Here is a 26473-nt window from a genome sequence, read left to right as displayed (position 1 = left end):
ATGTTATGTGGACATGTGTCCGGAAACGCTTACTTTCCATGTTAGAGCTCATTTTATTACTTCTCTTCAAATCACATTAATCATGGAATGGAAACACACAGCAACAGAACGTACCAGCGTGACTTCAAACGCTTTGTTGCAGGAAATGTTCAAAATGTCTTCCGTTAGCGAGGATACATGCATCCACCCTCCGTCGAATGGAATCCCTGATGCACTGATGCAGCCCTGGAGAATGGCGTATTGTGTCACAGCCGTCCACAATACGAGCACGAAGAGTCTCTACATTTGGTACCGGGGTTGCCCAGACAAGAGCTTTCCAATTCCCCCATAAGTGAAAGTCAAGAGAGTTGAGGTCAGGAGAGCGTGGAGGCCATGGAATTGGTCCGCCTTTACCAATCCATCGGTCACTGAATCTGTTGTTGAGAAGCGTACGAACACTTCGACTGAAATGTGCAGAAGCTCTATCGTGCATGAACCACATGTTGTGTCGTGCTTGTAAAAGCACAGGTAGAGTATCCCGTATGAAATGATAATAACGTGCTCCATTGAGCGTAGGTGGAAGAACATGGGCCCAATCAAGACATCACCAACAATGCCTGCCCAAACGTTCACAGAAAATCTGTGTTGATGACGTGATTGCACAATTGCTTGCGGATTCTCGTCAGCCCACACATGATGATTGTGAAAATTGACAATTTGATCACGTTAGAATGAAGCCTCATCCGTAAAGAGAACATTTGCACTGAAATGAGGTTTGACACAGTGTTGGATGAATCATTCGCAGAAGTGTACCCGTGGAGGCCAATCAGCTGCTGATAATGCCTGCACACGCTGTACATGGTACGGAAACAACTGGTTCTCCCGTAGCACTCTCCATACTGTGACGTAGTCAACGTTACCTTGTACAGCAGCAACTTCTGACGCTGACAGGGTTATCGTCAACTGCACGAAGAATTGCCTCGTCCATTGCAGGTGTCCTCGTCGTTCTAGGTCTTCCCCAGTCGCGAGTCATAGACTGGAATGTTCCGTGCTCCCTAAGACGCCGATCAATTGCTTCGAACGTCTTCCTGTCGGGACACCTTCGTTCTGGAAATCTGTCTCGATACAAACGTACCGCGCCAAGGCTATTGCCCTGTGCTAATCAATACATCAAATGGGCATCTGCCAACTCCGCATTTGTAAACATTTCACTGACTGCAAAACCACGTTCGTGATGATCCCTAACCTGTTGATGCCAGATACTGATGTGCTTGATTCTAGTACTGTACAGCAATGAATCGCATGTCAACACAAGCACCGAAGTCAACATTATCTTCCTTCAATTGGGCCAACTGGCGGTGAATCGAGGAAGTACAGTACATACTGACGAAACTAAAATGAGCTCTAACATGGAAATTAAGCGTTTCCGGACACATGCCCACATAACATATTTTCTTTATTTGTGTGTGAGGAATGTTTCCTGAAAGTTTGGCGGTACATTTTTGTAACACCCTGTAGATACCATGTCCAACTTGTTACACACGTCGTGAGTGTAGTGCTGTGTTTATTCATGTGACTATTTTAAAGTTAATTTTTGGACTCCCTAAAAAGCCTTGAGAAGGGAGCAGCAGGAGAGGAGGAGGAGGAGATTTGTGTATAACGTCCCGTCGACAACGAGGTCATTAGAGACGGAGCGCAAGCTCGGGTGAGGGAAGGATGGTGAAGGAAATCGGCCGTGCCCTTTCAAAGGAACCACCCCAGCATTCCCTGAAGCGATTTAGGGAAATCACGGAAAACCTAAATCAGGATGGCCGGAGACGGGATTGAACCGTCGTTCTCCCGAATGCGAGTCCAGTGTGCTAGCCACTGCGCCACCTCGCTCGGTAGCAGCACGACACTTAAAATATGTTTGAGTTCTGTTATTCTCATTTTTCGTACCTTGCTGTTCAAATGGCACTGAGCACTATGCGACTTAACTTTAGAGGTCATCAGTCGCCTAGAACTTAGAACTAATTAAACCTAACTAACCTAAGGACATCACACACCCATGCCCGAGGCAGGATTCGAACCTGCGACCGTATCGGTCACGCGGCTCCAGACTGTAGCGCCAGAACCGCACGGCCACTTCGGCCGGCATACCTTGCTGTATTTATTTTATTAAGTTAAATGTAATTTTTTAGTTTGCTTTCCCATTATGTTCGTCATGAGGAACAAAACCATTTTCAGATGTGTACTGCGGTAAAAGGTCACTCTCACCTGAAATTTAAGATTGACAAAAGATCACACAAAAAAATACACTAATATTCAAACCACTCTTTGAAACTGACTCGTGTTTTTATTTTTTCTTTGTCATTTGTGTAGTTTTTCACTATGTTTCACATGCCGTTTAAATGTTTGTTTACTTCATGTTAACACTATTTACACTGTTGTATTAATAGAACAGAAAGACACCTTACTATGAAATAAGGTTAAGAGATGATACATGTCTGAAGGACACACTCTTGACATACCTAGATTTACTGAACGTTTGTTTAGAATCTGCCATAATATTTATTTATATCACTGTGAATGCTTGGGCCAGGGTAACAAAATCTCTGAGGCAGAGAATTTCAATGCTTAACGACATTTTTTTGTGATAAGGTAAGACAATCATCTCTGGCCTAACCTTTAGTGTGAATGGGTTAGTTAAATGTCTGCATGACCTCTCAGAACCATCCAAACCATGGGAAAAAAAATTCGACTGCTGAGCTCCCAGAAACCTAAGAAACTTGTAATTGGCCACAATTCACTTCCTTTCGTGAAAAGAGTGTCATACAATAAATACGAGCAGTACCTTTCCATCTGCCTTACAATGGCTTACCAGGAAGATTGTCTGCATGTTTAAAAATCAAATTTCTGTATTACACCATCATCAATCTCCGGATGAATCCTTAATCTTTTTCCTAGCTTCATATCGTCTCACTCCACAAGATGGAGTCACACCAGCAGAAAAATTACACGGTCGACAACATGGATTGCAACTTTCAATTGTGCATTGGTCGATCAGTCAGCAGCCATCACAGAAAACTTATTTTGATATCGTTCACATATGCTACAGCAAGTCAGCACAGACAATAGAGAGAGTTCACTGCAGTCTGCACTGAGGTAGAGGAGGCTCTCCTGAAGACCACACCAGTCCCCCAGCATAGCAGCGCCCTCCCACTGAGGTCAACGTAGTGTCGAGCGCGCAAGAGCTCTACCGCAATTCGTGACCTCAGCTACAGCAGTTGAAGCAGTTCTGTTTGTGTACACATTTAAGCCATTTGGACTCGTAATGTAACATATCGTTATACTGATGATCGGAGTGTGTGGTAGCACAAGGAGAAGCTAAACGAAGTAATTCGTTCACACCGTGGCTATTTGGATTTGAAAGTGCATTTAAACAATGTTTTCTTTCACTAGTCACATTTCGTTAGTCCTCTCTTTACCTTCCCATACCTATGAGTGAACCAAAACGTGGTTGTTTGGGTTGTAGAAAGAATAGGACTAATCAGAGATGAAAAACGAGTGGTGGTTTTGCGAAGATAAATCTGTGGACAACGTTGAGCAAAGAGGTTTGCAGAGGTTTCCACAACGTATAGATAGTTTAGAGTGCATCATGTAGCTCATCCAATGGGAGATTATTCCCCTCTCCCTCCTCCAATGGTTCAAACTTGTAACACCTATATCGATTAGAAGTAGGTTTATATTATGTTACTGTTTATCTGTAATCATGAAGTGTTTGTTCTTTGTTAGTTAAGGTCATTGATTTGTGACAGGAAATTTTAAGTTTGTACTGTATGTTTAGAAAAAGATAAATAGTGTTTAAAGTAATGAAATTTTATAATATATGTATGTTTATAAAGAAAACATTGTGTATTGGAAGCTGGTTCATGCTTAGGACACTTGTATTGTATAACATAAAAGATGTAGGGAACTCCCTCCGCACCGGAACTGGCTTGGTACGACGTAAAAGGTGGTTTTGGCGCTCGAACTGGGCGGCCTCTTGGTGGGAACGGTATGCAGTCAGTGACTAGCCGGTGCGAGGTACACGTCATCGATGCGAAGGGAGGCAATTGGAAGGCGTTTTGCAAGGGATTTTGCCTCGGATGTGGAATTTGCTGTTGCATGGTACTCTCGGCAATAAGGAATGGCTCTAACACGTTAAAGTTGTAAAGAGCATTCAAACATCAAGAGCCGTGAGTACAGTCAGCCGCCACGTCGCTTGCCACCACTACGTCGCCACAGCATCATGCATACAGATATGTATCAGAGCATGGACCAGTTAATTTGTGTGACTGATTTAATAATAATCCACGTGCTATAAACCCGTGTTTAGAACCGTATCTTTTATCCTAATCATGAACATAAGCAGGATACCCTCCTAAGTGTTCAGAAAACCGAGTATCCTGTTTCAAAGAAATTAGTAATTTACTTCTGTTTATTAAATGTGGAAAAATTCACTGCCAGAAACTGTAAATGTTGCTTTCTATAAAACCTGCTTCACAGGCCATGAAGAAGGCACGTAAGCTAAACTTATTTGAAACATAATTTAGCTTTGACTGCTATCGTTCAGTCGAGCTCAGTGCTAGGTAATTTGTTTTGAAGGATGAAAACATAAACTGTTCGAAGTGAGGCTAAGAATTAAACTTTCTTGTATTTAATCGTAGTACTGAAATACTCATAGAGTTTGACTAGTGATATAGTATCAGTTTATGAGTCACCAGCATATTCTTCTCATATTAGAAAGATAATTGGAATATTATATCTGCTAAAGAAATCTGTTGCAGTGCTATAAATGGGAATATAAAGAGTGTAACTGTAGTCTTATTTAATTTTAGTTGTGTTATTTTTATGTCAGTTAAGTATGAAGACCCTCCATGTCCTGTTTTAGTTCGACGCTTCCTGCAGTAACATCTCAGTACTGAATCATGTAATGATCGTGATTGTAACTGTTATTATTGGGTGTTGAGTATAATTTTGCTTTCTATGATTACTGGTGTAAGGTGGCAGGATAAATGAAGGTCAATTTCGCACCTCACATAAGAGTTTTATACATCATAACGGGAAGGTGCAGATGACATCTAACTTACTTCAGCTGTCATGAGTAGATTTGCCTATAAGTATGTAATGCAAAAGGGATGACACTCAATCGACGGTATTAACATATTGCTCCTACATAATGCATGTCAATGAGCAGAAGGTGAAACAAGCAGCTAGAGGAAACGTTTTGTGTGGAAGCTATGCAACCATTATTGTGTGGTGAACTGTGCTTGAATTTTGACTGCTTGAATTTTAGTTTAATTTAAAAATCGTTGTGGTAGTTGACATAAAATTGAATCTTATAATGCTTGTGTCGATTCCGTAAAGCACCACAGTAAATTGTCTAAGAAGAGCCCACACATTTAATTCAGTTTTGACAATTTCAATTAGTTATATTTAACATAAATCACGAGAGTGATGCTATAGACAATTCATGTTTCAATACTTTCTCTGAAGTGATTACTAATCTTAAAGTCCATTCAGTTCCTTGTTAATTTATTCAAGAGCAGTTTTCCGTTGACGGATGCGTTCTTTAATCATTGAAGTAGCACGGTAGAATTTCTTAATTCACTTACTTTGTTATGAGATCTGGTAGCCTGAACCGTACTTTGTTGATCTCTGATGCTTAACTTTCCGACTGCCAGTGATATTCCGATATCAGTCGTTAATACACCTGCATGCCGGTGAGAACTGTTTGTGAGAGTAAATTATTTCCATTGTATAAAACCAAGGCCAATTTAATCATAACTATAGATTATAAAATGTACCCTTGCACATGTAAAAGGTCTAATATAAAGGTGACAAAACTTGAAAAATAAATTTTTATATCAATGTCCCCGTGTTGCTTTTGATGAGGAAATCTTCATTTATTCCCAGTAAAAGTAAATTCCGGTAACGGTTGATTCCGGAGGATAATTAAATAACAGAAATGAAAGTCATAATGGTAAGGAATTAAAATAGCTTAGACCAAAAGCAAATCTCTACCCCCTCCCCTCATCTATATTGATTTTTCTGGCTGTTGCTACTGTGACGTAGCATTGTCCGTTGTGCATTATTTATATTAAACTGAGCGAATAATTAGTATTATTCATTTAATTAGTGGATCCATAATTGGAAAGTAATACCCGTAGCAACTGCGGGAAGTAGCTTCAAGCTATAACCACCAAAACTATTAACAAATGACACAGACAAGCGCCTGTAGTAGGTGAGGATCTAACCCAGATTCGATAATAACAGATCATAAAATGAAACGGCAAGTAGCGATGAGTTTGCACATAGACGGTCCTGCCTAGGATTTGTTACAGTCGTAGACACTTGTGAAAAGCAGGTAGGACGTTCCCCTCTTTCTCCTGCTTTGCATTTATACCAACAGTGACTTGTCTTCAGTAAAATAATTTTCGGTAATACTGAAAGATTGCAGAAGAAAAGCCAACTGACTTGCGTATTATATTTTCTTTGATGTTTACTTGGTTTACTTTGGGGGATAATTGTGTATTCTGTATTGTTTTGTAAATTGGTTTGTTACCCATCTTCGTTAAATCAGATAGTTCATCGTGTCAGCACTTGTGTTGCAGAGAGGAGACGCAAATGGGTTAATTGAGTCTCCTTAATGTTGACGCGAGTGAGGAGCAGGGACCGTTGTACTATAGACAAAACGGACACGGCATGGCGACTCAACAGTACTGAGAGTGAAATGGAATTTTGGGATAGGCGGCTAGCCTTGGGAAGGGGGGCCTGCCCCCAAGAACAGATGGGCGGCTCCCTTCAGTCGCCTGCGTTTCTTGACAGTGCTTCACAGGGCGATGTGGCAGTGCTGACCTGACAGAGCCTGCAAGCGCAAAGCAGAGATTCAATGAACAGGAGCAGGAGACAGACGAAGTAAAACGTGAACAGTTACAGAGTAATGGGGCCATTCCAAATTTGAAGAAGGAATCAGTGAACAGAATCAGATGATTAATCAGCGATTCAGCAAACAAAAGAGTAAACTCGAACAGCAGGACGAAAGGATCAATAAAAAGGAGAAGATAACAGAAGTGTGTTAAGAAGAGCCTGTTTGGTTCAGGCAGGAGTCAATTAATATTAGTGAATGACTAGAAAACTCTACGATTACACTTGAGCATGACTCGTGTGAACGAACAGTGAAATAGACAAGGCGGTAGGTAAAATTTACGAAAGTCAAAATAAAATTAGTCTATTGATAGAGTGTGTGGACAATCTCTCAGGTACTCACACCCAGGGAGTATGTGGTTGGCGACCATGGGGTCTCGAGCTGTTTGGTATAGCACCATTTACTTATACAAGCCTCCTCTCTTATTACCTTCCCTATCCGGGCATTATCTGCCTCCTCTTGTCCTTTTCCAACCCCAATGCTACTAGGTCTCGAAGGCTACTGCATCTTTTATTTTCCAACCTGTCCCTCTCAAGCTGGATGGCCTACAACGAAGGAAGAGAGCAATATGTAATATCTCAACGATGGAAAGGGCAGATGAACCATCTTTTCAGCAAAAAAAGAAGTCGCAAAAGGCAACTACAGCGGAAATGCAAATCATCAGAGTAGGGAGACAAGGTCCGCTATACCCCACTTTGTGGGTTGCCTCATCAGGGGCAAGCATACTCATGGGAAAACATGATTGGTTTTCGACCCTAACCTACAGTTCTGCTAAGTGGTTTATGAGGTCCAGGGTGTTGATTTATGAGCCTATGACAAGCCCCCCTACCCCTCCCCTGTTTCCTTCCTCCAGCTCTCTGGGAAATCCCCTCCCCCTCACTGATATGAGCACATTTTTGATATAAAATTAATTGACTAATTATATTGATCAATTAACTACCCCCATCCCCCTCCTGGAAAATCCCTCAGCTCCCCCACCCCAATCTGGAAATTGATGGGAGAAAGACTGAAGCAGTGCTGAAGAGGAAGGATCTCATGACACAAGATTGAAATCACTGTCACACAGAAGAGGATATATTCTTTACTTACAAAATTCAATTTGCAGGGTTTGGGGCTCTCATTTATTTGGCAGGAAAAGCTCACATTGAACAACTACATGTTCCAGTTATGTAATTACACCTGCTGTGGATTCACCTTCAAGCTCTATCCTGATCCTATCTCGAAATTTCCCTGTGCCATGTTAAAAAACTTCTGGTAGCCTTGGTCAGTGTACGGAATACTGTTTATTTAAACAATTTATAGGATACATCGCAGTGTATGGTACATAATTTATTTATTTATTCGAAGAGTTTGGCGGGAAATCGATTACAGTTATGGAATATTCTTGCAGTTTCTGGTAGGCAAGACAATGTGTGGAGCTTTGTTTGTTTAAACAATTTATGGGCTACAAAGCAATGTATGGAACACAGTTTGTTCACTTACTTAAACAATTTGTCAGGAAATGATTGCAGTGTGTGTAATTCTGTTTATTTAAACAATTTGCAGCTGAAATGCAGTATGAAGTATTTAAACAATTTCAGCGCTTTTTTTATTCCAATTGCACAACGAATACCGTCATGAATCAGTCATCACGCGTAATTACACATTCACAGATCGCGGTAACATATCTGGCGAAAAAAATCACCTGATCATATCACTGGCTACCAGGTCAATCGCACCCCACCCTGTGCACCATCTCCACCAGTCAGAGACCCCGAAGCTCGTAGCCATGCGAATCCTATACAAACCTAGTATCAGCTAGCGGCATCCTCTTGAAATTTGATACCAGACTCGCTACCTGTCTCTCTCTCTCTCTCTCTCTCTCTCTCTCTCTCTCTCTCTCTCTCTCTTCCCCTCTCCCTGTCTCAAGTGGTTGCTTCATCTTTGTGTGAACCAACGTATGCAAACACCAACAGACCAAGAGATCCCCCATGCCTTCTTTCTTCTATCCCCCTGCCCTACTCGTCGCTCATGCACATCTGGCGCTGATAGTCGGTACATTCCATTGTACATAGACTTCCACTTCTATGGAAATCTTCCATGTGTCACACTGACCCCACCTTTGTTCTGAACGAAGTATTGGATACCTGGCAAATCCCCAGCTGTGTATGTCTTGGAAATATTCCCACACTCTATCAGATTGACTGACTAATTAATTAAATCGATACCCTTGGTGTGTGGCCAGTTTTTCCTTGCATCCTATTGGTGGATACTAGGGCTGATTCGATTTGGCAGGTTTCGATCCCACAACTGTCCGGTTTCCAGACCCACTATTCCGTTCCATATTTTTCCCCCTGCCTCCTGTTGGTGACATTGGTACAGTTAGGTCATCTGGTAGAAAGTCCATTACGTTGGAGGTGCTGAAGTCTCAAATTTCAGATTACGTGCATGTTATGTCCTCCAACAATTTGCGGGAGGGGCTAGACAGATACATGATTGCAAAATTGATTAATCTGGAATTCGATGTCTCGATTGGAAGCGATGCTGTATAACACGATAGTTGGTATTTCAATTTCGGCATGAATTTATACTATCACAGTTGTGGAATTTCTGACCACTGCAGGCCTGATAAGTGTATTTTATAAAGCACTGTACAATTCCTAAATTTGTTCTGTCAACTACCCCATAACAAAGAAGGAGGAGGAATGGGTCTACAGCGTGACAGGGTAGTAACAACAACAAATATCGCTATAAGACAGATTGCTTTGCAATGTATTAAGAAGCACTAAATCGCGAGCCTAAATCCCTGAAAACACTCGTGCATACACCCCACTCACCTCTCTGATCTCCACACGCGGCATGCCTATCCCATCATACACTATGAGCACCAATGCTCAGAGGCCGTAGAAAACTGCCGCCGCAGTCGTGGGCCTGTGAGTCTGCCAGAGTGCACACCACCCCAACGATGGAGGGCATTTGGGGATGATTGGAGTGGTAAGAATCTGGATGTTTTCAATATGTCCAGTGCTAACACTTGGCAGTGATCGATACTGAATCACTCAGTTTTCTGCAGAAAACACATGCAACATACGCAATAGCGGAGGTGGCCCAACACATACTGAGTATTAGTTCACTATTCAGATATCCATAAAGCACCTCTGGCAATACATGTCCACGCAGATGCAGGCAAAAACCGACTAGCCGTCTGGCCAGAACTTTTCGCTGCACCTGCTGCTCACGGTGACCTTAAGCCAGCAATAAAAATTCGTTCATCTACCGTCTACCTCCGTCACGCACCCCGAATGGTAAACGTTGTCAGCCGAGGAAACCAGCCACATACACTCCTGGAAATGGAAAAAAGAACACATTGACACCGGTGTGTCAGACCCACCATACTTGCCCCGGACACTGCGAGAGGGCTGTACAAGCAATGATCACACGCACGGCACAGCGGACACACCAGGAACCGCGGTGTTGGGCGTCGAATGGCGCTAGCTGCACAGCATTTGTGCACCGCCGCCGTCAGTGTCAGCCAGTTAGCCCTGGCATACGGAGCTCCATCGGAGTCCCGCCTCCAGTGGTGTCGCGACAGGCGTGAATGGAGGGACGAATGGAGACGTGTCGTCTTCAGCGATGAGAGTCGCTTCTGCCTTGGTGCCAATGATGGTCGTATGCGTGTTTGGCGCCGTGCAGGAGAGCGCAACAATCAGGACTGCATACGACTGAGGCACACAGGGCCAACACCCGGCATCATGGTGCGGGGAACGATCTCCTACACTGGCCGTACACCTCTGGTGATCGTCGAGGGGACACTGAATAGTGCACGGTACATCCAAACCGTCATCGAACCCATCGTTCTACCATTCCTAGACCGGCAAGGGAACTTGCTGTTCCAACAGGACAATGCACGTCCGCATGTATCCCGTGCCACCCAACGTGCTCTAGAAGGTGTAAGTCAACTACCCTGGCTAGCAAGATCTCCGGATCTGTCCCCCATTGAGCATGTTTGGGACTGGATGAAGCGTCGTCTCACGCGGTCTGCACGTCCAGCACGAACGCTGGTCCAACTGAGGCGCCAGGTGGAAATGGCATGGCAAGCCGTTCCACAGGACTACATCCAGCATCTCTACGATCGTCTCCATGGGAGAATAGCTGCCTGCATTGCTGCGAAGGTGGATATACACTGTACTAGTGCCGACATTGTGCATGCTCTGTTGCCTGTGTGTATGTGCCTGTGGTTCTGTCAGTGTGATCATGTGATGTATCTGACCCCAGGAATGTGTCAATAAAGTTTCCCCTTCCTGGGACAATGAATTCACGGTGTTCTTATTTCAATTTCTAGGAGTGTAATTACAGTAAAATATTGCGATGGCAGCCCCAGTCTGATGACATTCGACAATGAGGTAAGAACTGGAAATACCTCCTCCTCATGGCTGTGGTTCTGGAAATATCAATATCTGAATCTTTCTTAAGACTGGGAATAATTTTCCACATAAAATCTTTTATCCCCTTAATGGCTTTCGCTGAAATTGCACTCTCCCAATTCAAATCCACACCTCCCTTATGACAGGACATAGTCATTTTCTTTGCATGTGTTGGAGCAATGGCCACAGTAACTTTACACCTCAACACATTCTTTATAAGCCTGCTGATCACAGAAACTCTATCCAACACTCCCTAATAAGCACAATACCTCGTCAATAAGTGAATGCTGGTGGGACCAAACAATACTGATATCTATTTACCACGTTAAAAAACTCTATTTGTGACGCATTCTATCTCTATACCAACTAGACAGAGTAACAGACGTTCTGCGATATAGCAATGGGTAAGAAACGAGAGTTAGTATACTTTCAACTACCTAGTTGCTTGTCTATTTGGCCTTGAAAAGTAGTTTAAACTAGGTAGTTCAAAGCGTAGCGACTACCTTTTCGTACCAATATGAAACCGATATAGGCACAAAATTCTGAAAAATAGTGCATTTGCGATAGGTGTTGACAACTTACCACATTTACAAGCAATTTTAGATTACGTGGCGAGAAGTGATGTCAGCATCGCATGGGCAGAAGTGACATAAAACGGATAAAATTACGAAAATTGACGAAAAAACCTATAAATTGAGGGAAATTACGCAAAATTTCGGGGAAATTGAGGGGGAATGAGGAAGTACTTGTATGTCTCTGCTTGGTGCAGGAAATTCTTGTATATGGGAATGAGTATGTGACAGCAACATAAATACAAGAAAAGTTGACATAGGAGCACCACGTACCAGGGAAACATTCATTTTTCTTTGACAGCGTAAAGACGGCTGGAATAGATTGCTGAACATGGATGACCGCGAAATGTAGAGTGTGAGCCCAGAGCAACCACCTGATAGATTTTTATGAAGTGTCCTAAGCTAAAGAGCATTGTATTACCAGCTGGGGGACTGCAACATTTAACTACAAAATGGATTGCGAGTTTAATCCTGTGCAAGACTATCTAGGTGTTTTAAACCCTAGCGAACAGCTTTTACAATGTGCATCTCTGTACTCTCCACCGGACACAACCATGAGGTGTCAGTTAACACATACGTTACAGAACAGTTTCCCCATGGTTTTTAACAACATTCTGCTATATGTCTACTGAGATAATAAGGATACATGCAAGTTCACTGCTGTGTTTGCGCTTTTCTGGAATAGAGAACCATCTGCCTCTAAACTGACACGAATCTGCGTTAAAGGATGATAGAAATAGATAGAGCGATGAGTTGATAGGAGCTGTGACGAAGTATAATTTGATGGTAAAGTGACGATGCGTTCTAGAGAGAGGCAGATGTTGCAGCAGGTCAGGTATCATACACTTAACTTTTTCTTCTGTTGTGCTCTTGGGTCCCATCAGTTGTTTGCTACCACTTGCATTCAGCTCATACACAACTTCTTGTTCTATGTGTGAGTTACAGAACTATCTACTTGTAATCGTTAACAGCAAACTTCCCCATACAATGGTCAGCAGAGGACTTTCAACACATGTGTGACGAATCATTTCCTGTTTCAGCACCATCCTCTAGATGAACGAAGATGTATGAGAAGTAGGCCTACTCCATTTCTCTGCTACATCTTGAACATAAATCGAGCCTTCAGCCTCATTACTGCAGCAATTCTAAGTTAGTGACAGGGATTTGTGAGGTACTGCAATCCTTGGTTATACATTTACTTGGCAAGTATTATATGTGTGGAAGAGAGTGTGTTCTGTTCACAACGTTAATGTAGCATGGCGTATAATTTCACTTACCAAATACCACATCTGTTTGACTCTGAATATGTTCTACGATCATTTCTCTCTTCCCAGCACTTACTTGGTATGGAATGCCGGCACTACAACCATTCTACAGATAGTACAAGTGATTTATGTAAAATATTTCAAACTCCTTTAGTCTGGAGCTCCATCACGCATAACTCAAACGTTTCTTCTTTTTCTTCTTCTTAATCGTCTGTTATATCACCACAATGCTCTCAAATGTATCAGGCTTCTATTGCATCTACTATACACCAATAAGGTTACATTATAAATAAAGTAACAATAATATCAATTACATAATAAACGTTAAATTCTTTTACATAAAACCAATGCAATTTCCTTCTTAGCTTTGAATGCCATGGCCAGTAGCCTTGCACCAATGTGCTTTCTGATAAATAAACAAAGAACAAAAGTAACTATTATGTACTAATCCTTACAACAAATATTCTATTACCTAATGATTCGTTAAGGTGTCATGCTGTCATCGTTCAATGTGTTTTGTGTGGAGGAAATGATGATCTGATGCTTAACTGCAAATACTGATAGTTTAAATTTACTGTATGTTTTAAACAAATAAAGTTACTGAGTTGATATTTACAACATTTCTCATTCTCATGATGCACCACGTATATGAAACTTCGATAGTTAAGATCGACCAAAGCGTTCAGATTTTAGCTTTCAGGTCTTTGTTACAAAACTTGTTAATTTCACTTTAACAGTAAATCCTAAACTATTATAGATATCATCAATATTCAAGCTTTATTGGGATCATCATGAAAATTTGTGGACGATGGCAGATTAAAATTACTGTGGCTTCATTCCCTGCACTATTACAGAATTAAATGGTTTTCATAAATGTTTCCCTTTATGGCTGATCTTAGGTACGCCATATTTAACACTGCTACGTCTCCGTGGCCACAAAATCCTTTTACTGGGTTTCCCTATGACGCTGGTTCTCGTCTGTCTCACTCGCACACTACAGCGCTTAGGCCTCAATAGACAATAGACGCCTGTGAGTTTCCCCATCTCGTAGTGAATCTGCGCCCTTTGTGGCATGTGGCCCTGGGCGACAGCGTTCGTTTCACAATTCCTGTAGGCGGACTCTTTTGGCCATATATTTAAATGAGAGCGCAATGCTCGTTAACTCACAAGCCTGAAAGACCCAAATCTCCTTCGGACTGCAGTGCCTTATGTAGTTTGGAAATGTACTGCAATGCAGTCGCAAAATTCTCGTACTTCTCCCAGTTGCCATATGATGTGAAGTCTTCCTAATTTTTTCAACAAGAAACACTACTACCTTGTGTTGTAGAAGAAATTTTCATTTGGCACTGGCCTTACACATTGTAGACAATTGGAGGAGCCACAACAACATGTTCCCATTCCCACTGTGTGGTCAAAACGCTGTCCTGTTGCATTAACTGAGCTCAACTTGTTTCTCTGTGGGATGCAGAAGGTGGTAGTTATACCACTCTCTGACTTCCACTCCGTTCTGACTTAGACTGCCACGATCACATGGAGAAATCTGCGGGGAGGGCATGGCGGAGACTGAGGAACAGTGGCAAGATGCAGACAGACTGTCTGAATCTAAGCTGGAGTTTTGCTGTATGGGACCTTTAGCAGAGGCGACTTTTTCGAGATATGAGAGTGCCACAAATATTATTCATCAGTGGCTGCAATCATTAAAAGGCGTCCCCATAGGACCCAATCCAAAAGTGCTGTTAAACAGAGAAACTTCATTCCAAATTGCAGACAGAATTTCCACCAGACAGCTTGAGACCATAGATGTGAAAAACCAGTGTATTGGTCTAGAAGTTTGTACATTTCTTATGGTTTCAATCTAGCATTGCGTATTTTAATGGTTTCTCACATAGCACACCGTCTACTGTATGTGATCATTCTCAATCAGCCCTCACCCTCCTCCGACTGTAACCCCATGGATATACCACAGAACCTCTTTTACACTGTCTACATGATACCAAGGCAGAATGTGTCAAAAATACTGTTTGTTAATGTGGGAAATATCTATCAGCGACATGAGGGAGTTGCAAATAGCAGCTCAATACCACGTTCCTTAGTTGAATTATTTTGTAAATTCGGTAAGAAGGGTGATTTCATTACGAGCTTACACTGCTGGCGACGTGCACCTGAACTTTCGGTCTGTTAATATACACGCCCCTCCTTCCCATCAATCATTGTCTATGTTAAATGCGCGGTATTCGTGTGGGAGATCACTACATTAGGATGCAATACAATACCTCGATTTATCAAACATGTACAGTTTTTATCATCGACATCGTTAATGACACTTGTGTGTACCTGTAGAATGAAGACCACTTTTTATTCATAAGTAACATAGTGGTAGCAAGTGTGTTTTTAATAGCTGGTCGCTTATAAGAAGATTTTGTCTCTCTTTCTAAGAACAATGGTACCACTTGCAAGGAAAACAAATCAATCATGCCCACCCATCGCCGACTTTCGCTCACTATTCTTTGGTGCCACCACTATTCAGCTACTGGCGAAGTATTATACTTAATAGGGGATGTGTGATAGATTCGCTATGATCGGCAGGCTTATAAAGTGTGTGTTGAGGTGTAAAATTGCTGTGGCCATTCTGACATGTGCAAAGATTATTACTATGTCCAGTCATAAGGGAGGTGTGGATTTGGAGTGAGAAATTGCAATTTCAACGCAGCGAAAGCCATCAGGGAGATAAAAGATTTCACGTCGAAAATTATGCTCAGTCTTAAAAAGGATAAAGCCACGGCTATCAGGAGGAGGTATTTCCAATACTTAGTTCATTGTCGAATGCAATCAGACTGGCTCTGCAATCGTAACATTTAATTGTAATTAGAGTGATAAATATGTGGGTGGTTTCCTAGGATGATACCATTTGGCGAGCAGGGCGTGTGGCCGAGGTGCTGGTGGTCGGAACAAATTGACATTTCCGGCTTAACGGTGTCATGGGCGTCGGGTACAAAGGAAAGTTCTGCCGGTTGGCTAGTCAGTTCTTGCCCACAGCTGCGGGGAGGAGTCCTGGCGGCTGTGCCGTCTTGATATCTGAGTAGTGAACTAATACTCAGCATGTGCTGGGCCATCTCCGTGACTGCGTGTGTTGCAGTTATTCTCTGTGGAAATTGAGTGATTCAGTATCAATCGCTACCAAGTGTAAGGACCGGACATCCGAATTCTTACCAATCCATTTATCCCCCAATGTCCTTCGTCATTGGGGTGGGACATTTGGCAGCCACGTGCGCCCACAGCTGCGGATGCATTCATTTTTCTCCGGTCTCTGAGGGTTCGTAGTGATGGTGTACATTGGGAGGGCTTGCTGCGTGTGGATATGTGGTACGTGAGTGAGCTGTATGTACGAATGTTTTCAGGGATCAGGGATCTGGTTTAGTGGTTGTCAACACATTGCAGTGCACTCTGTTCAAAAATGGTTCAAATGGCTCTGAGCACTATGGGACTTAACGTCTGAGGTCATCAGTCCCCTAGAACTTAGCACTACTTAAACCTACCTAATCTCAGGACGTCACACACATCCATTCCCGAGGCAGGATTCGAACCTGCTACCGTAGCGGTCGCGCGATTCCAGTCTGAAGCGCCTAGAACCGCTCGGCCACTCCGACCGGCGCACTCTGTCTTATGGTGGTATTTGTAGTTGTTATTACTTATTACCCTATCATGTAGAACCTTTCCTTGTCCTTCTTCGTCCCGGGGTAGTTTAGAGAACAAACTTAGGTATTCTGTACTGCTTTGTAAAATACGCTGTGCAGACCTTTAGTTATCAGGAATTCAACATCCCTGAAGGTATAAATTCACGCCGAAAGTGAAATTCCAAATATCGTTTTATACAATACTGCTTCCAATCGAGACGTCAAATTCCCAACTGATACAATTATTGTTTCCAGTAATGGTATTGCAAGCACACACGTGTCCACCCCCTCCTTCTAGTTGTTTAAAGACTTAGAATGCAATCTAGCTGAAATTTGGAATTTTCAGTTACCTTCAATGTAATGGATCTTCCTGCCAAATGAACTTCGCCAGTACCCATAAATAGGAGGGAGGGAAAGGGGAAGAGTAGGGTTCCGAAACTAGGTAAACATGGGATTGAATCACGTTAAATTGGGGGATACCAATCCTGGTATCCCCCAGTTGGTTGCAAGGAAAAACTCGCCGCACACAAAGGGTATCGATTTAATTAATTAGTCAATCAATCTTACAGACATCAACACCTGGGAATTTGCCAGGTATCCACTACTTTATCCTGGACAAAGGTGAGGTTAGTGTGGCACATGACAGCCTCTACCTACTTCTTCTCAGATGTTTTTGTTCCATCTGCTACAGGTTTCCATAGCAGTGGGAGTGTGACAACAAAGCGATCTACTAATTAACAGCCCGCATTTCGTGGTCGTGCGGTAGCGTTCTCGCTTCCCTCGCCCGGGTTCCCGGGTTCGATTCCCGGCGGGATCAGGAATTTTCTCTTTCTCTTGATGGCTGGGTGTTGTGTGATGTTCCTAGGTTAGTTAGGTTTAAGTAGTTCTAAGTTCTAGGGGACTGATAACCATAGATGTTAAGTCCCATAATGCTCAGAGCCATTTGAACTAATTAACAACGCCAGGTTACATGAGCTGTTAGGCATTTATGCAATAATGAGAACTTATGAAGTGTTTAAGTTTGATGAGGCTTCTGTTATCGCAATAAAAGAAACCACAGTTAATGGCCAGACGGTAGTTGTTTCGTCAGGTCACAATAGCTATCACCACATTTGCACCCTTTAAGATCCTTTTTGGACCACTGTTTTTTCTAGGAGACACGAACATGGAAGGTTCATGGCTAAAGTCATACTGAAAAACGGTATAATCTACCAGAATCACAAGTCAAATGCCATCCCACAAAGGCCGAAATTCAAACACAGATGGACTAGCAACTACTCTTTTTCCAGAGACGGAGCTTCAGGAGATGGCACAAAGACGCAATGCAAGGGCATCCCAAATGCAGCCATCAAACAGTTCTGTGGACCAGCCCACATACCTAGGATTGACACCAATGTAAGAGGACATCATTCTGGTCCCCTACCCATTCACCGTCGAGGAAATTAAGATGAGCTTTCTCTGACGTTCCGACCTGAAATGTCTCAACGTTATGCCTGTAACATCGAAATCACATGGTACATCCACCGTCGATGATTACCACTTTACAGGAAACCTCATCACTACGAAAAGCAAATGTCTTATTGTTTCTCCTGGCTGCCCTAGCAGCACCAGTAACAGCTGCCATTGAACGGTATCTCCTTCCAACGTGTTGCACATACTGTCCTGACCAACATCAACACAGCACGTTGCCCATATCTGTGGCCCACTGAGAGCATCTGGTCACGGGTTTCTGAGAGTCTTGCATGCCATCACACGCCAACCAACACAACTGGTGTCCATAGAGGTGAGCCAGCATGGAATGAAGTACATGAATTTATCATCCAATCCCAATTCTACTCACTGTCCATCATTCCACTAACAGTTGGCAGTCCTGTAAGCCCACAAACCACCTACAGTTTTAATAATTTATTCTTCCAACTACACTGTTTAAGCACAATCTCTATGTAGAAAAGGCAACGTCCTGACTGACTGACTGACTCAATATTGCCCAGTCTAAACCGCTAAGGCTAGAAAGTTGAAATTTGGAAAAGGTGTAGACGAGGTTTAAGAAGGAATTTTTCGAAATTCCAACACGAAGGGCGTGAAATAAGGGGTAAAGGTATTTTCTTCTCTTCTTTTTTTTTTGGAAAATGTCGCTATTAAGGCAATTTTGTAGCTAGACCTACGACAACTGGTATTTGGTTTCTCGGTCAGAAATAAAGAAATACATTTTTCAGCATTTTTGAAAATTTGATTCTATGGTGGTGAAATAGTGGGTGAAAACTTTTTGAAAATAAATCATTACTAAAGAACTGCTGTAGTATTTTTAAAGCTACTATGAACTGACTTCTCAATTACAAAAAAAAGTTCCAGTGTTTTTTGAAAACTGGACCCCCAGGGGATGAATTTTTTTGTGAACATACTTTATTTCACTGTTTTTTGAAATTCAACCCCTATGAGGGAAGAAGGGGGATGAAAGTTTTTATGCAGATCTTTCATTGCAAGATTTTTTTGAAGCTAAGTCTATGTTTGGCTTCCCCGTTAGAAATAAAAATGTATGTCACTGTTTTTGGAAATTCAATCAAGTGAGTGAAATAGGTAGTGAAACGTTTTATGAAAATACTTCGAAGCGAAAGCACTTTAAAGCTACATCGTTGAAAACTGGTGTCTGGCTTCTCAGTTAGAAATGAAAAAATAAATTTTTCACTGTTTTTGGAAATTCAACCCCTAATGGCCAAGTGAACCAGCTTTGATGAAAAGTTAACCACGGTTAAGTCGCCATACAACCCCTTTCAGTACAAAATTCAGGTGCACCATCGTCGATCTAAGTTAAACGAGGGAATTGACTGCGGTTACATTTAACCGTGGCTCTTTCCCGGTTTTCTCAAGATAACCGAGGTTTTGGAGGCATAAACTATTAATATGGCGGCGCATTTGACGTTATGTATGGCACTGAGGAAGAACTGTTATTCATTGACCATTTAAATCGTGACCGAAACCGTGTTGAAGTGATTGTGGAAAGGGAAAACCCTTTTGAAGATTATGGTGACAGGAGGTTTTAAGAGGGATTTCGTCACTCGAGAGAAAAGGTGTGGTGGTTATTAAATCAAATTAATGATATGTTAGTATTTCGTACTAATCGAAATAACCCAATTTCGCCGGTGAACAGACTTCTGATTGCTTTACGGGCACATGCAACTGGTGCATTCAACGTTGTGATTGGTGAGAATAGTAACACACATCGTACAACAGCACAACGAATTGTTAAGGATGAGTCGGACATCATAGCATCAATGTTTTCTCGTTTTACAAAGTTTCCTTAAGGAGTATAAATGCGTTCTGTGATGTGTGGTTTTCCTTCGTTCCAAGTTCGTAGAAAATTTTTTCCTGCTTATGGCACAACTACTGAAGCACAAAGTTGCATCATACACTCGAAACTGCATAGTTTCCACTTCAGCAACACAGTTTTTGCCCCGCGCTTCCCTACATTGAAACTTTCGTACAAGTTCTGGGCTCGTCCGTGAAGACATTTCTCAGCAATTTCTCGTCGCTCAGTTCCTTATGCACAGGTGTTACTGTCTGAATGACAGCAAGAGGAAGTGAATTATTATGCTTATACATTTCACCAGCAACTGTAGCTCGTTGAAAACCACACAAAGATTCACTTCCTTTAGGGCACAAGAATACGCTAAGGTTTTGCATCTGTTGAAGCTTTATGCAACAAGGAAGCCCACACTGCATATTCATAGCTTGTAGATCATTCATATTACGTTCAATGGCATTACTATAATATATTTTCATAATATATTTTTCTGTAAGTCGGCCAGCCCCACAGAATACCTTTTTGTCATTAAATTTTTGGTCACGTAGTTGAGACTTCAGCCATCGTAGCCTTGCTCCCAATCATTTTGGACATACCCTACACACTCCAATTTTACACTTTCAGATCCACTACCAAAGGGTTGTGTCAGCAACGCACACTACGTTCATATGAAAATCTCTGCAGCACCTGGACCTCCACAACTCCAATTTTTCTCACGATTTGGTTAGACACTTCATCACTACACCCTCGACAACAGTTTGTTAAGACCTATACATTAGTAATTTTACCGATATCAAATGTTGTAACAACAACACCATGCTAAGAAGTGTGGTCAAGTTTCTGCCAGGTTCCATCGACAGCTACACAGATGTCTTTCACACCATCGAAGGACCTAACGGTGTTCAGAAAAGATAAGCGAAATACAGTTGGCGGTAGTGCGTCTGATGCTGTTACAAGTAGTTTATCTTGTAGCAAAATTGAAGTAGATAGTTCCTGTGAGTTAGAATGGGTAGAGAGTATTCTTGGCAAGCGGAATAAAATAATAATCGAATCGTGGTACCGGCCTCCCAACTAAGATCATACAATTACTGAAAGGTTCGATGAAAACTTGAGTCTAACTTCAAACACGCAATCGTCTCACACAATTTTAGTTTGTGGCGACTTTAATTTATTCTCGATATGTTGGCGAAAATACATGTTTAAATCCGGAGGTACACAAAAACAGTATCCGATATTGTGCTGAACGCGTCCTCTGAAAATTATTTGGAGCGATTAGTTCATGAGCCCACGCGAATAGTAAACCGTTGTAAAAACACACTTCACCTCTTAGCAACAAATAATCCTGAGTTAATAACGAGTATCGAAACAGATACAGGTACTAGTGAACACAAGGTTGTCGTAGCGAGACTCCCAAATCCTCCAAAAGTAAAAGAAAAATATGCCTATTAAAAAAAAAAGCAGATGAAAATTCGCTTGGTGCTTTCCTGAGAGAAAATTTTCACTCCTTCCAAATTAACAATGTGTAGACCAGCTGTGGCTTGAATTCAAAGAAATGGTATCGATAGCAATTGAGAGACTTATACCGAATATATTACCAAACGACGGAGGTGATCCCCCATGGTACACAAGGCAAGCCTGGAGACTGCTGAAGAAAAAAACGAAAAAAGCATGCAAATTTAAACAAATGGAAGACACCCAGGATTGGCAACCTTTTACAGAAGCTAGAAATTGAGCGTAGACTTCAATGCGAGATGCGTATAATGGTTTCCACGATGAAACTTTGTCTTGAAGCCTCGCAGAAAATCCAAAGAGATTCTGGCCCTTTTTAAAGCAGAAGACAATCAATGTCTTCTCTGCGCGATGCACATGGAAATACTATCGATGACAGGAATGTTAAAGTAGTTACTCAACACGGTTTTTAGTAATTCCTTCACCAAAGAAGACGAAGTAAATATTCCAGAAATCGAACCAAGAACAACTGTCAACATGAGCAACTTAGAAGTAGATATCTTCGAAGTTATGGAGCAACTTAAATCATTTAATAAAAGCAAGTCTTCCAGCCCAGAATGTATACCATCTTGGTTTCTTTCAGATTGTGCTGATCAAATATCTCCACACCTAACAATCATATACGACCGCTCGCTCGACTAAAGATCCGTATGCGAAGACTGGAAAGTTGCACGTATCACAACACCACTCAAGAAAGGCAATATGAGTAATTTACAAAATTATAGGCCTATATCCTTAACGTCGATATGCACCAGGATTTTGGAACTCATATTGTGTTCGAACGTTATGAATCACATCGAAGAGAGCAGTCTATTGACACACAGTCAACATGGATCTAGAAATCGTCGTTGCTGTGAAACATAACTAGCTCCTTACTCACAAGGAGATATTTGCAGAAAGCTTCTGACTCTGTATCTCAAAAGCGGCTTTGTAATCAAACTGCGTACTTATAGAATATCGCATCAGTTATCGACTGGATTCGTGATTTCCTGTCAGAGAGGTCACAGTTCGTAGTAATTAACGGGAAGTCATTCAATAAAACAGAAGTGATTACTGGCATTCCCCAAGGTAGTTTCATTTGCCCTCTGCTGTTCCTTATAATATAATTTGAGAAGCCGTCATAGGCTGTTTACAGTTGTTGCTAAGGTATATCGTCTAGCAAAGTCATCAGAGTCATTAATTGGAAAATGATTTAGATAAAATGTCTGCGTGGTGCGAAAATGGACAATTAACCCTAAATAATGAAAAGTGTGAGGTCATCCACATGAATTATAAAAGGAATCCGTTATACTTCGGTTTGACGATAAATCAATCAAATCTAAAGGGAGTAGCGATCATCATAACAAAACAAGGGAAATCAGAGCTCTCGCGGAAAGATGTAGAAGCTCGTTTTTTGCGCGCGCTGTTCGAGAATGGAATAACAGAGAATTATTGTGAAGGTGGTTTGATGACTCCTCTGCCAGGCACTTACTTATGATTTGCAGAGCAGCCATGTCGATGTAGATGCAGATGTAGGCCATATGTTGACACAGCTTCGCGTGTAGACATTCTCATACTCTCTTCGCACTCGTCTTTCTTAAAATTACATCATAGTAACTGGGAAACTTGGAAGGTGGTGATGGCAGATTCTGCGTTCCACATAACAATTTTGCACTACTCTCTCTTTTGCCAGTGCACCCATGCCATAAACCATTCTCAAATGTCCAGACACTCTGTGAGCAAAATGGTACTGAAACAGAGGATGATAGACTAAAGGCCGAAATACTAAATGTCTTTTTCCAAAGCTGTTTCACAGAGGAAGACTGCACTGTAGTAGCTTCTCTAGATTGTCACAGAGATGACAAAATGGTAGATATCGAAACAGATGACATAGGAATAGGAAAACAATTAAAATCGCTTAAAAGAGGAAAGGCCATTATGAAGCACTAAACATATCCACATGGAAAACAAGGGCCAGAGTAGGATTTGAAATACAACACATTTCTCTTTAAAAGCTGAAAAGAAACCACAGACACTGTATTGAAACGAGCGAACATCGTGTTGCGTAAAAGAGGGTAGCAAAAAAATTGGTGGCTCTAAGCACTATGGGACTTAACATCTGAGGTCATCAGTCCCCTAGACTTAGAACAACTTAAACCTAAGGACATCACCCACATCCACGGCCGACGCAGGATTCGAACCTGCGGCCCTAGCAGCAGCGCGTTCCGGACTGAAGCGCCTGGAACCGCTCGGCCACATTGGCCGGCAAACAGGGTAGCCACACATCTAACATGTAAAAGTAAAACAAAATACCACCAATGAATTCAGCTTAAAAACTGCCGAAGATATTCCATTTTAAACAAAGAAGCGTGTAAAATACGGTTTTTCAAGGAATGGCAACGTATTTAAATTACTTTTCATCGGTAATTACGCAAATACGACAAAATATACAATATGTAACACAGAAGATAACTGAGAATTATTTGACTTTGAAATGTCAAAACGCCATTTTTCAACATCTATCCTATCCGGTTCCTTAAATGCGATCGGGTTTCTTCTCCAGAGGTAGCTTGTTCGAATGCTCAACATGTAAGAAGTTTTCAGTTCTAGGATTTGGGCAGCAAGGAGCAGAGAGCTTGTGACCTCCATTTTCAGCTGCTTAAATTTTGCATTCTCCTGAGAGCCTCAGGAACAACAGAAAATAGGAGCTCGTGTTTCAGTTACGATCGTAAGGAATAGTGGTTCGCTGCGAGCTTGCTTATTCAAACAGTGTACGTGACATTGTCACAATTTACATTCTGATTTCTTCCTATTCCGTCTTGAATAATGCATACATAATATAATATACTATACAAGCTTATTAGAACCGCCCATTCTGAAAAGCTACAATTAAGATGCTTCAGACATACACTGTGAATGATTAAGTACTAAAAGACAAATCGGTAGTTATCCCTACCATTGAATGGAATAAGATAAACTACTTGACAAGTAAGAGTCGGGTTCAACTGCAAAATGTTGTACATTTTTATTCGCAGAAATTGTTAGCAGAAAATGAGCTCACTGCTAAGAGCAACGTCTTACTGTTAGAATTATTAATATATATATATATATATATATATATATATATATATATATATATATATATATATATATATATATTGATAATCAGAAGAAAAAAAGAAACTTGTCGACTGCAAATACGAATGGTTACTCGCCGGCCGGTGTGGTCGTGCGGTTATAGGCGCTTCAGTCTGGAACCGCGTGATCGCTACGATCGCAGGTTCGAATGCTGCCTCGGGCATGGATGTGTGTGATGTCCTTAGGTTAGTTATGTTTACGTAGTTCTAAGTTCTAGGGGACTGATGACCCTAGATGTCAAGTCCCATAGTGCTCAGAGCCATTTGAACCATTTTGAATGGTTACTCTTCTATCACATTAAACTAAGACGACCAAGTGCAACGTATGAAATAAACAGTAAGACATGGTGGCTAATAGCATCTGATTTCTCTCCAGAGTGGAGAGGTTGTCAAGCACGAAAGATTGGTATTAACACACAAATAGTACAGCAGTGCCGGAAAGACAGACAGTACTCTATATCGTTGCAACCCTGCAACCCGAATAGACGTTTATATGTTGTCTTGTCAGTAGCAGTCAACATTGCGCTAAAAACGATTTAATCACTCCGAAATACGCCTGACTGAAACAGTGTATGACTGAAACAGGAAACAACTTACTTTGTTTCTTTTAAGCAGGTTAATCCGATAGCATAGCTTTTCCTATCTTCCATTCGCCATTAAGAGGCTACAAACGACAGACCCAAAGTATACTGTCGTTAAGTTGGGTGATTTTAAATAAGCGGTACAACTTGTCAGAAAAGTCTGTAAAGATTACTATAGAACGTCACAAAGTGAAACGTCACCATATCCCCTAGCAACAGCAGAGATATAGCCTGTTATGGCTAATGAGGGTCATGGTAAAATAATGAAAAACAGAATAGAAACTGGCAAAGTAAGCAACAAATAAATAATTACAGCTGTGAGTTCAGTTTCTAATCTAATAGCAGCTCCGCCGTAAATTCATTTGGGACGGTCGTAACAAAGTTCAATTGCAATAACACGGTTTATGTTCCACTCTTTCCGTTTCTTCCCCTGACGTAAACACAACAACGCTGCTTCTGCAAGCGGAACGTGAGCTGCCTTACCCAGAAATGTAAAAAACGAGTTTCGGCAACTGAACAAACCATAGGAGTTTCAGCTACCGTCGACTGTTCTACGATGTGCGCAGTGAATGCGAGATGTATGTGTGTTTGTGTGTGTGTGGGAGGGGGGGGGGGGGGGGGTGGATAGTGAGATTTAGGAGATAAAGTTGAGGAGTTGGAGGAAATGGGTGAGATCATAGACAACAAAGGTCATGCAGATAAGTCGCATGTTACAACAGCTTACATACCTTTCGTTCCCACAAGACAGCATGTTGCTCGCGCTATGGACTGAGGTAGTAATATTCCTCTCAGCCCGGTGTATGACACGTGCCAGTAAGTCTTAAAAACGTCCGAACTTCATCGCTTCGGAGTATTTTATTGGCTCATTTTATCGGTAGATTGTTTTAATCTTTTCCTCGTAGAAGCGATAAGATTGGAGTGGAGTTTACTGGCAATCGCAGCATTGTGCACCGGTAGAACAAAGAGCGGGCGTCAATTGTATGCACTGCCCCCCCCCCCCCCACCCGTACTGCAGTCACGTTTTTCTTTACAGCCGCTTTCTTGAAAGTTAAGAACAGAACACTGGCGAACAGTAAAAGCAGAACTAGTGACGCTTCAAGGTCTATCGAATGTAACCACTGTTA

At 41.8% G+C, this 26473-nt stretch overlaps 1 protein-coding gene across 2 annotated transcripts in view; it reads right to left on the bottom strand.

Moving 5' to 3' along the window:
* LOC126281587 (leucine-rich repeat transmembrane neuronal protein 2-like) overlaps positions 1 to 26175 on the bottom strand; it is an 82541-nt gene extending 56366 nt beyond the window's left edge. For both annotated transcript variants that reach the window (XM_049980669.1, XM_049980670.1), the window contains exon 1: positions 26078 to 26175. In XM_049980669.1, coding sequence (XP_049836626.1) covers positions 26078 to 26100 — 23 coding nt within the window. In that variant the 5' untranslated portion in view covers positions 26101 to 26175. The remainder of the gene's footprint in view (positions 1 to 26077) is intronic.
* Between the last annotated feature and the right edge of the window lie 298 nt (positions 26176 to 26473).

This window comes from Schistocerca gregaria, chromosome 7 (genome assembly GCF_023897955.1).
Source record: "Schistocerca gregaria isolate iqSchGreg1 chromosome 7, iqSchGreg1.2, whole genome shotgun sequence".
NCBI classification, from domain to species: Eukaryota; Metazoa; Arthropoda; class Insecta; order Orthoptera; family Acrididae; genus Schistocerca; species Schistocerca gregaria.
This window is presented reverse-complemented; position numbering and strand designations above follow the sequence as displayed.